The 16,615-nt window shown below is 44.0% G+C and overlaps 1 protein-coding gene across 5 annotated transcripts in view; it reads left to right on the top strand.

The window, feature by feature from the left end:
- The window catches only part of LOC140187351 (platelet-derived growth factor subunit A-like), an 86,892-nt gene that overhangs the window by 59,632 nt on the left and 10,645 nt on the right, over positions 1-16,615 (top strand). For all 5 annotated transcript variants that reach the window (XM_072242575.1, XM_072242578.1, XM_072242574.1 and 2 more), the window contains one exon: positions 11,092-11,285. In XM_072242575.1, the coding sequence (XP_072098676.1) occupies positions 11,092-11,285 (194 nt within the window). The remainder of the gene's footprint in view (positions 1-11,091; positions 11,286-16,615) is intronic.

The raw sequence follows: 16,615 nt of genomic DNA, 5'->3' as shown, positions 1-16,615 counted from the left end.
AAACCTATTGCATGTTGAAAGGTCTTGATAGAGTGGATGTGGAGAGGATGTTTCCTATGTTGGGGAATTCTAAGACCAGAGGACACTGCCTCAGAATAGAGGGGCGTCCTTTTAGAACAGAGATGAGGAGGAATTTCTGTAGCCAGAGGGTGGTAAATCTGTGGAAACTGTTGCCACAGGCAGCTATGGAGGCCAAGTCTGTATGTATCTTTAAGGCAGAGATTGATAGATTCTTGATTGGTCAGGGCATGAAGAGATACGGGGAGATGGCGGGAGATTGAGGCTGAGAGGAGAATTGGATCAGCCATGATGAAATGGTGAAGCAGACTTGATGGGCCAAATGGCCTAATTCTGCTCCTATATCTTATGGTCTTGTGTATATTACCATGATAGCTGATGCTTGGTTCCAAATTAGTTCATTGCAAAAACAAACCTTTGCATCTTTAAGATGTAACATTCGAAGTTTCTCTGAAAGGAATGTTTTTGAGTTTGACAATATGGAGAGAGGGTCAAACCTTTGAGAGAGTGCAGTGGATTAGAGAATTTGGAAAAGTTGCAAGTCAATATTGGTACTTTCACAAAACAGTTAGACTGTCAAGAACTTTAGAATGTTAGACGAGCATTTGATGGCTCTGGACCTCTACTCACTGGAATTTAGAAGAATCTGGGGAGATCTCATTAAAACCTATCAAAAATTGAAAGTGTTAGATAGAGTGGAGATGGAGAGGACATTTCCTATAATGGGAGAATCAAGCACAGCTTCAGAATAGAAGGATGTCCCTTTAGATAGAGATGAGGAAGAATTTCTTTAGCTGAGGGTGGTGAATCCATAGAATTCATTGCAACAGATCGCTGTGGAGGCCAAATCACTGGATAGATTTAAAGTGGAGGTTGATAGATTCTTGATAGGTAAGGTCTTGTAAAGTTACTGGTAGAAGGTAGGAGAGTGGGATCAAGAGGGGGGATAAAACAGCCATAATGGAATGGCAGAGCAGACTTGATGGGCTGAATGGCCTAATTCTGCTCCTATGTCTTCTGGTCCTTATCTGATCTAATCTGGTTTGTACCAGGATAGACACCAATAGACACCAATACTTTACATTTGTCTCATCTCTTCACTAGAACTGACAACTGGTTATGCCAAAAGCATCATGGTTTATAATTGAAATGGGGAAGAACATCCAGCTTTTAGGGACTCTTCCACTTCACTTCAAATGTGAATGGACAACAAAATGCAAGTTAAAAGCTTTGTCCTGTTTATACACGAAGTGCATTACAGACGCAGTGTGGCTGTCATTTTGCAGCATAAGAGTTTCTACAAAAACTGATATGCATAGTACATTACTGTTAAAACTGCAGAAACTAGGCAAAGTTGAAATGAACTGAGCCAGATAAAGGATTCACTTGATTAGAATCACAGTAGTAACTTGCAGGTGACTCTGATTCTGTGAGGTGAACCTTGGGCTTGTTACATTCCTTTTATTTAAATTTCTTTCAGAGGTACATCATAGTTACAGGCCCACACAATGTGACCAATTAACTTACTAACCTGCCAGTCTTTGGAACATGGGAGGAAACCAGAGTATCAGAGGAAACCCAGACGGCCATTGGGAGATCTTATCAACTCCCAATGGAGTTGATAAGATCAGACAGCAACAGGAATTGTACCTGGGTTGTTGGTGCTATAATAGCTAACTATATGCTATTTTGGTCTTGTGCAGATTCAATATCCCTCGCAAATGCAAATTACAGTTGTTGCAGTTAGGTGTGCAGAAAACAGTTTCCCTTGAGCCTGAGACCTTCTTAGTTTTTTTAGAATCTGCTTCCATTAAATACCACCTGCCAATAGAAATTTCATTTAGGAGAATCAGTCAGGTTCTGTTCCTCCCCATATCTTTGATTGTTCGTCTTGGCTTTGTTTCGACGTCCCTTTCCTCTCCCTTATGTTGGGCTGACATTCGAGCAGGCAAAATGGCTAAGCTGCAGCGAGAGACCTGACAGGCGTAATCAGCATGCTCTTGTTAGGCAAAGGCAGTCCGATTTCTGGTGGTCCCTGGACTGTGTTACACGCTGATTCTGTGTTTAAAAGTAAGCTATAACCTGGCTTCACAAATATCAAAGTTAGATTTATAGTGATGCGTCCTTGAAGAATTATGGTTTACCAGATTGAAAATCAATCGATCAAACCACAAAACAAAGAAATATAGTTGAACTCAACTTGGTGATTGACCATAAGAAGTTGTAGTATGGTACCAGTGAGAATGTCACATCGCCAAAAAGACTAACTAGATTAAAAACAGTGTACTAACTACAGACAGAGTAATGAGAAGGGCAGTAATTCAGTTTGGTGGGTGAGCCACGTACGTACAGTGTAGTTTAAAGAAAATGAGCAAAATTAGATGTTATCTCCTCAACATTTGGTTTGCTGAAAGGATGTTTCAAACTGAAGTAAGTGTTGTTCAGTAACATGTTCAAAGGTTAATTTATTATCAAAGTATACAACTCTGAATTTCCTCAATTCTCCGGTAGACATGAAACCAAGAAAGAAAAGGGAGGCAGCATGAGCATCAACCCTCAAATCCCACCTCTCCACAAACAAAAATGATCAAAAATCGAACAGGCACACCAACCCCCAAATCCCCTCCTCTCGCACAAAAAATGAATAATAATGGAACAGGCACAAACAACCCCAAATCCCCTCCTCCCGCACAAAAAACAAATAATAATGGAGCTGGCACATCAAACCCCAAATCCCCTCCTCCCGCACAAGAAACAAATAATAATGGAGCGGGCACATCAAACCCCAAATCCCCTCCTCCCGCACAAGAAACAAATAATAATGGAGCGGGCACATCAAACCCCAAATTCCCTCCTTCAGCACAAAATGCGAACAAAATGGATCGGGCCTGTTAACCCCTAAATCTCCCATCCTGCACAAAAACTGAGCAAAGCGGATCAGGCACGCCGAGCCCCAAGTCCCCATTGCTGCACAAAAAAATGAACAAAATGGATCAGGCACATTGACCCCCCCCCCCCAAATCCCTCCTCCTGCACAAAAAAAATTAATTGAATTAGGCATATTGACCCCCAAATTCCCCTCCCCCACAAAATAAACCAAGAAGATCAGGCCAAAAACACAGAATATAGAAACTATAAGGCTGAAAAATAGAGTCCATAGTCCAAAGTCCACATCCAAAACGCAGAAAATATCTGGACAATATTCTTTGGGCCCGGATGCAGCAGCAGGTTCTTCCCTCTCTGGTACAGAGCAACTGATCAAGAGACATCCTTTGCATTCGCTTTGATGTTTCAATATTCCTTGTTGCTTTAATCGGCGAACAATGGGAGCTTTAATCAGTGAAATGGAGCCAAACATCGGGTTGTGCCCCATTCTGCAGCCTGCCCTTCATGAGGTTCACGCACGCTGCCTCCCAGAATCCTCTTGGAGACTGCAGAATGCTGGAACACCCAGGTGATCTCTTGACTTCTGAACTTGCCTTGATGTTCCAATCACCCTCGTTGCTTTAATTGGCGAACAATGGACACGATAATTGGCAAAATGGGGTCAAGCATCGGTTTGTGTGCAATCCCGCTGCCTTCTCACCATGAGATTTACTCCCACTGCCTCTGCCTCCTGGAATCTCAGAGACTGCAGAGCGCAGAAACACCCAAACGATCTCCAAACAGCAAAACACGGGCTCCAATAGTTCCAGAATCTTTCAAGATGAGAAACAAACATAAAAGACATAAAAGAAGTGAAAAATATGGGTTCATGATCTATCCACAAGATGTTGGCCAAAGGAGCATTGTACGCAGGCGCCATCTTGACTGGAGGTTGCTCCATGGAGAATATTTCGCACAGATTGCTGATAGTAGTTAAAAATGGCACGATGTGATTTACATAAAAAGAATGAGGAATATTTAATTAAAATCCATAAGAGACCCAAATATAGTTGTACTGTCCATATTCCTGAATGTTCAAATTAGCCAATTTCAGTTTTAGGTTAAATAATCCAGGAAAAACAGTGCGTGTCATCACTAGACACAGTTGCGATGCTCTCATCCGTGAGTTGAAAGTAGGTAAGACTAGAATTCTGAATGCAATATTCAAAGTGCTCGTGGCAACTACAGAGGCTGATGCAGGCTGGCTGAGAAATACTTACAAATGTTAAAACCCTGTTCACAATCACTGGAAACATTCATAAACAATTACTATTTATGAGGCAAAACTAAGATTTTATTAGCAGTCATTAGTCACTGAAATAGTCATTGGTTCAGAACTAATTAATAAAGGAAGGCCATCATAAATTAGTTAATGCTAACTCATGGGAAAACTACCAGGACTGCATTTACTTTGTTTTTGCTGATAGAGCGAAGGACTGATGAGGGCAATGTGTTTATGCTTTAATGTGGATTTTCAGGAGATGATGGATAACTCAATAGGATAAGTAAAATTGAACTCCCTGGAATATTTATTTATTTACTTAAGGGTATAGCATGGTACCAGGCCCTTTCAGCCTCACAAGGTCATGCCACCCAATTACATCAGGTGACCAATTATCCTACGAACCTTTGTGAGTGAGACCTCCCATTGGCCAGGGTCGACCATGGATGGTACATTCTAACTCTCTAGATACGCAAGCCTGGGCAGTACGATATGGAAAGCAAGCTGTTGCCCGTGTAGCAAGCTTCCCCTCTCCACAGATCCGATGAACCCAGAGAAACGGCAGATCCCAATACAGCTTGGTACGAACAGCAATGCAAGAGCCAGTCAGCGTTGAATTAAATGTAGGACTGCCTTAGGGACTCCAGCTCTGGATTTTTCCCTCGGGGTTTACTCCCGAAGCCTTCCCCATGAGTGGGTATAGCCACAAAGGAGTGGAGTTTTGAGATCGGAATTTTCCTTCTCCAAGCACGGCTGATGGGCCCATCTGCCTAAAGCAACTGGTTTTAAGACACCAGTAACCCCCCTTTGCCTCTTCTCCTGTCAGTAGAAATGGTTCCACTGGGCTTAGTAGCTAAGCCACATGTGGAGGCCAGGAGCTGGACTTGGTTGTCAGAGGCTATTTGAAGCGCACGTCATGGGAGCATTTGATAGCTAGTGGGAGCTTATCCCTACTACCATCCCCAGCTATAATAACCTTAAGGAACCTCCTAAGCTTTACGCCTTCAGAGTGTGGGAGGAAAACTGGAGCACCGAGTGATAACCCACAAGGTTACATGGAAAACATACAAACTCCTTACAGACAGAAGTGGAATTGAACCTGGGTCACTAGAGCTGTGTTCATGTTGTGCTAATTGCTACATTACTGAGCTGCCCTAAGTAAAAAAAAACAAAATTAAAGAAAATGATAAAGTGCAGTGGCAGTAACAGTAGGGTTTTATTATTTAAGAGGACCTGATCTGGGTCCAGCATGTAGGTGCAATTACAAAGAGAGAACAGCAGCGCCTCTACTTTCTTAGGAGTTTGCGAAGATTCAGAATGACATCTGAAACTTTGACAAACTTCTACGGATGTGTGGTGGAGAGTATATTGACTGGCTGCATCACAGCCTGGTATGGAAACGCCAAAGCCCTGGAATGGAAAATCCTACAAAAGTAGTGGATACAGCCTAGTCCATCCCTGCCATTGAGAACGTCTACACGGAGCATTGTTGCAGGAAAGCAACATCCATCATCAGGGACCTGCACAACCCAGGTCATGCTCTCTCCTCACTGTTGCCATCAGGAATAAGGTACCGGAGCCTCAGGCCTCACACCACCAGGTTCATGAATAGTTATTACTGTACACCTCAGCCATCAGGTTCTTCAACCAGTGGGGATAACTTCACTCACCTTCACTTGCCCCATCACTGAACTGTTCCCACAACCTATGGACTCACCTTAAAGGGTTCTTCATCTCATATTCTCGATATTTCATTGCTTATTTATTTATTATTATTATTTCTTTCTTTTTTGTATTTGCATAGTTTATTGTCTATTGCACCCCAGTTGAACATCCAGGTTGGTGTGGTCTAAAATGGTTATTATTCTGTTATGGATTTATTGAGTATACCCACAAGAAAATGAATCTCAGAGTTGTATATGGTGACATAATTTACTTTGAACTTTGAACTATGAACAATGAGTTGTCAATAGTTTTTCTTTTGTCTGGCAGATAAATGCAGTTGGGGTTTCCACGACCACCTCTTAATATATATTAAATATTGATTAGAAACTAGAAGTCAGGGAAAGATGCAGCAGTGGGCTGTCATGGGATAATTTCTGGGACCTGAACTACTTACAATTTATATTAGACTGTGACGTTTAACAAGTTAAATGAAGAGACTGAGAGTATTTCAAATTTGCTGACATTTCAAGATACTGTAGATGGAAAAGCAAATTGTGAAGAAGCAAAGAATTTGAAGAGCTACCGTACAGATATGTTACACAAGTGGAAAAATATGCCAGTTGGAGCATACTGCGGGGAAATGTGAAGTTTAAGGAAAGAATGGGAAACAGAATAATTTTCAAATGGAGAGAAGCTGCTGAGTGCCATTGAACAGAGGGGTCTGAATGTTCTGCTATGTAACAAAGAGTTGCCTTATAGATGCAGCAAGTAATTAGGATGACTATACAGATTTGAAAGAGAATTGTTGAAAAGGTCCTGAGGGTAAAGAAAGGGACATTTTGCTTTTTTGGAAAGGAGTACTGCTGAAGCTGTCCCTAAAGTTGTTCTTTAAAGCAGGGGTTCATGGGAGAGGTTAATGGGAGAGGTCCAAGGCATAAAAAAGGTTGGGAACTCCTGCTTCAAAGGAAGCAGTTCAGAGAAAATTCACCGAGTCAGTTTCTGAAACTGTGGTAAACTGCAAAGTGATATATGAATATTCGATGCTGAAAGCAATTTTAACTGGAGGTGTAAAGCCAAATGCTGAATCTCCTATAAAACAATGAGATATTACATCCAGATCTGATCCCTGTTTGGTGTCAAAGGCTACGGCAGAAGGCTGGAGAATGAGATTAAGAGGGATAATAAGTCAGCCATCATTAAATGGTGGAGCAGATTCAATGGGCAAATGCCCTAATTCTGCTCCTATGTCTTATGGACTTATATGAAGGACATGAAGACGTCCCTAGGGCATTGTCATAGAGTAGAGGCAGAGATTGGAGAAACTGCAATTGTCGTCTTTGGAGCAAAAGAGGTGTGGGGTGATGTGAGTGAAAGTGTTCAGAATTGCCAAGGACTGTAACAGAGTGAATGAGATCAAAGAATTCCCTTTGGCAGCAGGGCCAATTATTAGAGGACATCAATTTAAGGCAAAGGCAAGAGTGCAAAAACTGATAGGAGGAAATTACTTTTCTATAATCAAGCGGTATGATCTGGAACTTAATGGCTGAAATAAAGATGGAAGAAGTTTCAATCAGTACTTGACTGAAGAAAAATTGCAGGGCTACAGGAAAAAAGAGAACAGGGCTGATGTGAATGCTTTTGCAGAGGGCAGACAATAGCGTGACGGTTAAGCTAGAAAGCAAGAGTTATGATTTTCTTCCATTCTTTTTGTTTCTATATCAGCAGATACACATTTCTGTTACCTTCAGGGGGATTTATGTTCTCCATCCTGAAAGGTGTCAACTCAAACTTTGTTATGTACTTACCTCAACGGAAATGAAAAAACATTGAAATGTAACTATGTTTCTTGGTTCAGTCCTGACCTCCAGCCTTGCGGACTTAGTTTGTTCTCTCTATGACCACATGGATTTCCTCCAGTTCTCTGGCTTCCTCTCACATCCCAACGAAATGCGGGTTGGTAGATGAGTTGGTCACTGTAAATTTTCCCTAGTGTGTAAGTGAGAGGTAGAACTTAGGAGAGCTTCTGAATATGTAGGAGAATAAAAATAAAATTATGAAAGTAGAATTCTTGGAAATAGATGGTTGACATGGACTTGATGGGCTAAAGAGCCTGGTTCCATGCTGTATGTTTTTGACTCTTGAACATGTATACGCATCAATGGGAATTCAAAGTCAGCAAATTACTTTCTCAAGTAAGACCATACGACTATAAGTTTTAGGAGTGGAATCAGGCTATTTGGTCCATTGAGTCTGCTGCACTATTTCATCAGGGCTGATCCAGTTTTCCTCTCAGCACCAATCTCCTGCCTCGTAGCTTGTTAAGCAGCCGCAAGTGTGGCACCTTGTCAAAGGCCTTCTGAAAATCCAAGTACACAACGTAACTGATTCTCCTTTGTCATATCCTGCTTTTTACTTCTTCAAAGAATTCCAACAGATTTGTCAGGCAAGATTTTCCCTTAAGGAAACCATGCTGACAATGGCCTATTTTTCCATGTGCCTCCAAGTACCCTGAGACCTCATCCTTAATAATCGACTCCAACATCTTCCCAACCACTGAGGTCAGACTAACTGGCTTATAGTTTTTTTTTTCTTCTGCCTTTCTTCCTTCTTGAAGAGTGGAGAGACATTTGTAATTTTCAAGAATCTAGTGGTTCTTGAAAGATCATTACTAATGCTGCCAGGATCTCTTCAGCCACCTCTTTCAGAACTATGGGGTGTACACCATCTGGTCAGGTGACTTATCTACTTTCAGATCTTTTAGTTTCCCAAGACCTTCTCTCTAGTTAAGGTAACTTCACACACTTCATGCCCCCCTGCACCTGGAACTTCCGCCTTACTGCTGGTGTCTTCCACAGTGAAGAATGATGCAAAATACTTATTCAGTTAATCCACTACTTTGTTGACTCCATTATTACCTCTCGAACATAATTTTCCAGCCGCCCAATATCCACTCTTGTCTCTCATTTACACTTGATGTATCTGAAGAAAATTTTGGTATCCTCTTAAGTATTATTGGCTAGCTTACTTTCGTATTCCATCTTTACCTTTCTTAATGACTTTTTTAGTTGCCTCTGATTTACCACAAATCTTTGCTCTATTATATGTCCTCTGTTTGGCTTTTATGTTGGCTTTGACTTCTCTTGTTAGTTATGGTTGTATCATCTTTCCTTTAGTATACCTCCTCATCTTTGGGAAGTACTGTATATATTCTGTAATACCATGGGCTTGTAGCTTGTTAAGCAGCTCCATGTGTGTCATCTTGCCAGAAATTCCAGCCGTCAACCCTGCCGGTGTTCTTTTCCAATCAATTCTGGCCAGCTCCTCTCTCATGCCTCTGAAATTCCCTTTACTCCACTGTGATACTGATACATCTGACTTCAGCTTCTCCTTCTCAAAAATTCAGGGTGAATTCGATCATATTATGATCACTGCCCCAAGGGTTCTTTTATCTTAAGCCCTCTAATCAATTCGGGTTCTTGTACAACACCCAGTCCGGAATAAATAATCCTTCAGAGGGCTCAACCATGAACTGCTCTAAAAACCATGTCATAGCCACTCTAGAAATTCCTCCTTCTGTAATCCAGCACCAACCTGATTTTCCCAATCTGCCTGCATATTGAAGTCCCCCATGACTATTGTAATATTGCCCTTTTGGCATACATTGTCTATCTCCCATTGTAATTTGTAGGCCACATCCTTACTACTGTTTGGGGCTCTGTATACAACTTCCATCAGTTCCTTGCCCTTGCAGTTACCCTTGCGGTTTCACAATGATTCACACCTTCCGACCCCATGTCACCTCTTTCTGATGATTTGATTTAATTTTTTACCAACAAAGCAATGCCTCTCCCTCCATCTTCCTGCATATCCTTTTGGTACAATGTATATCGTTGGACATTAAGCCATGAGTCCGTGAAGCCTACAACATCATACCTGCCAATCTGCAACTGTGCTGCAAGTTCATCTATCTTATTCCGAATACTGCGCACATTCAGACACAACACCTTCAGTCCTGTATTCACCCTCTTTTGTCGCACCATGTTCAACCTTTTGATCCCTAACTTTGTCTGAAGTCTTACCATCATCTGCCTCCGCAACCTCTCCACTAACTGTTCTGGCACTCTGGTTCCCATCCCTTTACCACTCTAGTTTAAATCCCACCCTGCAGCATTAACAAACTTTCCCGCTAGGATCTTAATCCTCTTCCAGTCAGGTGTGAATCATCCCTTTTGTACAGGTCCCACCTTGCCTGGAAGAGAGACCAATGATCCAAAAATCTTATGCCCTCCCTCCTACACCAACTCCTTAGCTCCGCTTTAATCTGTATAATCTTCCTAGTCTTAGCCTGACAAGCACATGGCATGGGTAGCAGTCCTGAGAAGTAATAGATAAACTTCAACTCTTTTCCAGAAGAGTAAATTCGGGTGATTTTATTGAATAGAAAAGGGCAGCACTTTAAAGCAGACCTCTGGTTTTGATTGAGGGCAATAGAAAGACATAATTTCATAAGGACATGGTTATCAATTGGTTACAGGTACATGACCTCGGTGGAGTTTAGTAAAAAAGAGGGGGTGTGGGAATGTCATTGAAACATACTGAAAAGCCTGGACAGAGTAGATGCAGAGAGGGAGTGGGAGTGTTTAGGACCAGAAGGCACAGCCTCAGAGAATGAGGACATCCCTTTAGAACAGAGATTAGCCTGAATGTGGTGAGTTCATTACCACAGACGTCTGTGGATGCCAAGTCATTGCGTATACTTAAAGCAGGGGTATACAGGCTCCTGATTAGCCAGTGTGTCAAAGGTTACACGGAGAAGGCAGGAGAATAGAGTTGAAAGGGATAATAACTCAACCATGATGGAATGGTGGAACAGACTCAATGGGCCGAATGGCCTAATTTGTTCCTATGTTTTATGTTCTTATGGTCTTATGCTGTTGCACATAGACATCATCATGGCCATACAGAACAGTCATATGATTTCATGTTTGCTGGAACAGGCAGGGAGATTAAACAGCATCACCTCCGGATGAGGCGGAACAATGGTCACACTTGTGTATTTTTCTCTCTGGGAACACCAGGGCGTGTTGGAGGCTGATGTGTGCAAATTGTACCTCAATCCCCTTCAGAAAACCATCTACTGCCATAACCATTCCAACATTACTTTATGACGTCAGCATAGGTAGGCTGCGGGGTTGGGAATTCAAACTGAGATTGTACTGTGAAAGCAGTAATCTTTCCATTTTCTCTCCTCATAATCAAAGTGCACTTCATGACCAGAGCAGCTGGATGCAAAACAAGAGCAGTCACCGTTGATGTTCCTCGGTACAAAGTGGACCCCACTTCAGTGGGCTTCTTTCTGTGGCCGTCGTGTGTTGAAATACAACGCTGCTCTGGTTGCTGTAACACCAAAGCCTATAGGTGCATTCCGTCTCATGCAACGTACAGACCCTTTCAGGTAGGTACTGAAATGCTGCTTTCATATTCTCTAACTGGAGCTTTTTATAAAGTCTCAGAAGCTGCTCAGTAACCTGAAAATTACGTCTTCAGATAGTTCAAACCTTAAAAGTCTACGGCTAGAGGTCATAGGTTAAGGTGAAAGGTGAAATATTTAAGGGGAGCTACTTCACTCAGAGAGTTGTGAGAGTGTGGAATGAGCTGCCAGCGGAAGCAGTGGGCGTGGGTTTGATTTTAACAGAAATTTGGAGAAGTGCATGGATGAGAAGGTCAATTTGGCAGAACAATAGTTCGGCATGGACTAGATGGGACGAAGGGCCTGTTTCTGTGCTGTAGTTTTTATGTTCTGTAACTCCAGAAATTAACTGATTTAAAAAAACACAATGGAGCTGGTGTTGCCTGTTTACTTTTTGTTTTACTTTAGTGAGATGATGTGAGATTTAGTAGTGGGATAATGACATAACGGCATTCTCATACTGTGTAGATGTAACCCATAATAAATTATGTAAACAATGCATGCCTAATTAAGCAATATATTTACAGTACTGCTGAAATATTACTGAAACATTAAAGAGACTACATTCCTCCTTGCTTAGTGATAAACTCAATATAGAATGCATCTCAACTCAAAAATGTAACGTACTCTCTAGTCATTATATATATATCCATACACATATACACATACACGTATACACATACACTATATATATTTATATAGTGACTAGAGAGCATGTCTATAACGTCTATATGTATGTGTATTGAGGCTGTGAAACAATCTCAGGTCTGGGGCCTCCTCCATGGTGGTTGGAGGAGTTGACTCAGATTGCAGGAAGTGGTTCTCACAGCTCTGGCCATTTCTTTTCTCTAACAATTGGCTCTGCTCTCAGCTGATTGATGTGGCATCTCCAGGTGATATCAGATGCAATCTCCACTGTGTCCAGAGAGGTCCAGTTCTGTCCTTAATCTTTCCAAGTACCCACTTTTGATCACCTCTGTAGTCCCTCACCAGGACTGCTTGTCCAGGAGTGAAACATCGAACCTCCTTGTTTGAGGAGCCCTCAGTTTGTCTCAGCTGTTTGTCCTGCCTACTCCTTCTGCGATTGGAATTGAGGAGATCGAAGCGTGAATGCGAGGGACAGCCTAGGAACAGCATGGCTGGTGAGTTGTTGGCTATGGAGTGAGCTGATCTTGGCATCTTCTGGATGTGTTGACATCCTGAACAGTACATGGCAAACTGTTCGTTCTGCTGATCTATCCCATCAGACAAATCTTTGAGCCAGTGCTTTCATTTTGTCCACACCTGGATGACCGGCATGTAGCTCCTCCAACCCTTCAGCTCTCAGCTTGGGTGGTACAACAACTCTGAATCCCCACATAAGGCAACCTCCATCAAGGGAAAGTTCATCCTGGCACTGGTAAATGAGGCAGCTGGGGTTTCTGCTGTATATTCCAGCCATTTTGGGTTGCCATATAGACCTGAGACAGTTTGTGGTCCTTTCTGGTTTCTCTTTGGATCATCTCTGCCATAATAAGGAGACTTTTGATTTGCATTAGGGAGAATACATTAAGAGGAGTGTCCTCTTTTGTAAATTTTTCAGAATTTCCTTTTCCAAGGTTAAACTGGACAATCCATCAGCAGTTCCATGATTAACTGTCCTCTTGACTTCAGTCTTGTAATTGTGTCCTCCAAGAAAGAGAGCCCATCTCTGCATTTGTGCCTCTGCTGTTAGTGGAGCTCCCCTCTGTGGATTGGAATGGACACCGGAGGTTGGATCAGTAATGAGGGTAAACTCTCTGCCACGCAGGTACTAGTTGAAACGGTGTACACCCCAAACCAGACTCAAGGCGTCTCTGGTAATTTATGTGTAATTAACTCAGCAGTGGTAAGAGAATATGATGCAAAAGGGCATTCTCTTCCATCACTCCTAACATGTGACCTGACTGCACCAATGCCATGAGGCAAGGCATCACAGGCAAGCTTCATTGGATGATATGGATCATAATGTGTGAGTACAGAGTCTGATGTCACCATTTCCTTTGTCGTTTGGAAGACCACCTCACACTGTTTTATTCATTGCCATTTTTCCCCAATCTGTCATAATGAGTTCAAGGTGGAAGCACAGTAGCCAGGTTCGGCAGGAACTTGTTACAGTAATTGACAAATCTTAAAAAGAACCACATGTATGACATGACCATTACTCGGCTCTGTGGAACTGGATGGGCCCAGACCTGCTGGAAGTGTACAACGCTATGCTTCTGGCCGGCAGTATGTCTGAGTCCATGAGGAAGGGCATCATCACCCTCATCTACAAGCAGAAGGGGGAAAGGGAGGACATTAGAAATTGGAGACCCATCTCTCTCCTGAATGTGGACTACAAGATCCTGTCCAAGGCTATCGCCAACAGGGTCAAGTCTGCTCTGGGACAGGTGATCCACCCGGACCAAACCTATGCTGTACCGGGCAGGAAGATCTCAGACAGCCTTGCGCTGCTGAGGGACACCATCGCCTACGTGCAGGACAGTGGGGTGGACGCCTGCCTGGTCAGCTTGGACCAGGAGAAAGCCTTCGACAGGATATCGCACACGTACATGGCGGACGTGCTCTCCAAAATGGGATTTGGGGAGGGAATCCGGAATTGGATCAGACTGCTCTACACAGACATCCGTAGTGCAGTCCAGGTCAACGGGTGGGAAACAGACAGCTTCCCCATCAGGTCTGGAGTCAGGCAGGGCTGTCCCCTCTCCCGTCTTGTTTGTCTGCTGCATAGAACCCTTTGCGGAAGCCATCAGGAGGGATGGGGGCATAAGAGGGGTGACGCTGCCAGGCAGTGGAGGGACCCAAGTGAAAACCTCCCTGTACATGGACGACGTCACCGTCTTCTGCTCTGATCCGAGGTCAGTTCGCGGGTTGATTGGCACCTGCGAACAGTTCGAGCTAGCGTCAGGGGCCGGGGTCAACCGCACGAAGAGCGAAGCCATGCTCTTCGGCAACTGGCCCGACCGATCCAGCGTCCCCTTCACCATCAGGTCTGACCACGTGAAGGTGTTGGGGATCTGGTTCGGAGGGGCTGAGGCGTGCAACAAGAACTGGCAGGAGCGGACTGCCAAGGTGAAACGGAAACTGGGACTGTGGGGAGGGCGCTCCCTGTCGATAACGGGCAAGAACCTGGTCATCAAGTGTGAGGTGCTCTCAGGGCTGCTGTACTTGGCGCAGGTCTGGCCCGTCCCCCGCTCCTACAGCTCGGAAATCACCCGGGCTGTCTTCAGATTCGTCTGGGGATCCAAGATGGAGCGGGTGAGACGGACCGTCATGCACAAGTCCCTGGACAACGGGGGCAAGAACGTCCCCAATGTCGCCCTCACCCTGATGGCCAGCTTCGTATGTGGCTGCATCAGGTTGTGTGTAGAGCCCAGGTATGTGGGCACCAAGTACCACTATGTGCCCAGGTTCTACTTGTCACCCTGGCTACGAAGGATGGGTCTGGCCCCACTCCCGCGCAACGCCCCAGTCAGCTGGTCGTTGCCGGCATACCTGTCCTACGTAGAAAGTTCTTCCAGGAGAACGCCTTTGACCACAGGGCCATCAGGCAGTGGTCGGCACGAAGTGTCCTGCAGGCACTGCAGGAGAAGGACGTGATGGACACAGTGGGGTGGTTCCCTGAGCAGACTGTCCAGTTCATCTGGCAAAATGCCTCATCGCCAGATCTCACCAACAGGCACCAAGACCTCGCCTGGCTGGCGGTGAGAGGGGCCCTCCCAGTCAGAGCCCTCCTGTACGCCCGGAATGTCGTCCCCGCACCCCACTGCCCACGGGAGGACTGCAGTGAGGAGGAGTCTGTGACCCACCTCTTTGCACACTGCCAGTTCGCAAAGAGGGTGTGGAGGAGGATGGACGGGCTAGTGTCACGTTTTATCCCCAGCAGCTGCGTAACAGAGGACTCTCTGATCTACGGGCTGTTCCCGGGGACGCACACGGAGACCAAAATCCGGTGCTGCTGGCAGATCATCAACTCGGTGAAAGACGCTCTTTGGTCAGCCCGAAACTTGATGATCTACCAGCACATGGAGATGTCCGTGGGAGAATGCTGCCGACTGGCACATTCTTGGCTGCAGGAGTACGTGCTGAGGGACGCACTGAAACTTGGTGCAGCCACCGCAAGGGCCCGGTGGGGAAGGACCACAGTATAGGTTTCTCCACCCGTGGGAGTGGGAGGGGTCGGTGGGCGGGGAGTATACCCCTCAACAATGATATGCTAAGCTGAACTACTGGAGTGCCATGTGGGTGGCTATTAATACGGATATGTACTGAGTATAATGGAAACGTATGTAAAGGAGGAAAAGTTATTGAATGGTTTATTGTATATATTTATTTTTGAATAAAGTATATTTTGAAATAAAAAAAAATTTGCCTGGGGGCATCTGCTTGAATTTTATCAGCACTGCTGTGTAAAGCTTGTGTGTCAATGGGGTGACCACAGTCAGTGACGCTTGGTTTAAAGAATTCACGCTTGTTGCATCATGCTCTGAGCCCATACTCTGATCTTTTTTACACTGTCTTGAGGTTTTGGAGAAGTTCCTTGTCTCTGGTCTCTGGCAACAATGATGTCATCCAGGTAACGCTAAGTGCTTGAACAACCTTGCAGCACCTGGTCCATAGCTTCCGGTCCGAGCGCAGGTGCAGGTGTTACTGTAGGATTTTATGCCTAAAGGATCTGAGAGCCATTTTATGTGCTTAATGTAAGTTGCAGCCCTTTACTTCCATTATGAACAAAACAAAAACAGTCACCTTAAACTGACATTATAATGTCAGATACTATCTCTCAAAGTGAATACGACAACTCAGTGATGGTGTTTGTGAATTACGTATAACAGTTTCTATTAATACCAGTGTGTGTCATCTGTCACCCATTACTTTATCGTACACTACTCCAGAAATAAGCTTTTTATAGCAATAAAGACCTTTGTGAGTGTTTATGATGAGAAACCATTTGGACATTTTGTTCACTTCCATCTGAAGGTAGGCCTCAGCTAAGTCTGCTTTGCTGAAGCGTTTCCCTCCAGAAAGGATGCAAAGATATCCTCTATCCTGGACAGAGAACTTTAAGTATTGCGTTTAAGATCACCACAGATCCTGAAAAGACTGATTTTTCTTGGCTACTGGGACCACTGACATTGCTCATAGGTTCCACTCAATCTCGGAAAGAATTCCTTCAACCTCCCTGCGATCTAACTCACTGGCCACTTCATAAGAAACCAGATGGGTTTTGCAAAACTTGGGTGTGACATTTTCAATTAACACTAATTTTCCCTTGATAAGTTTGAGTTTTCCGA

The sequence above is a fragment of the Mobula birostris genome, chromosome 24 (genome assembly GCF_030028105.1).
Source record: "Mobula birostris isolate sMobBir1 chromosome 24, sMobBir1.hap1, whole genome shotgun sequence".
NCBI lineage: Eukaryota > Metazoa > Chordata > Chondrichthyes > Myliobatiformes > Myliobatidae > Mobula > Mobula birostris.
Note: the sequence above shows the minus strand (reverse complement) of the source record. Positions and strands in the feature narration are given on the sequence as shown.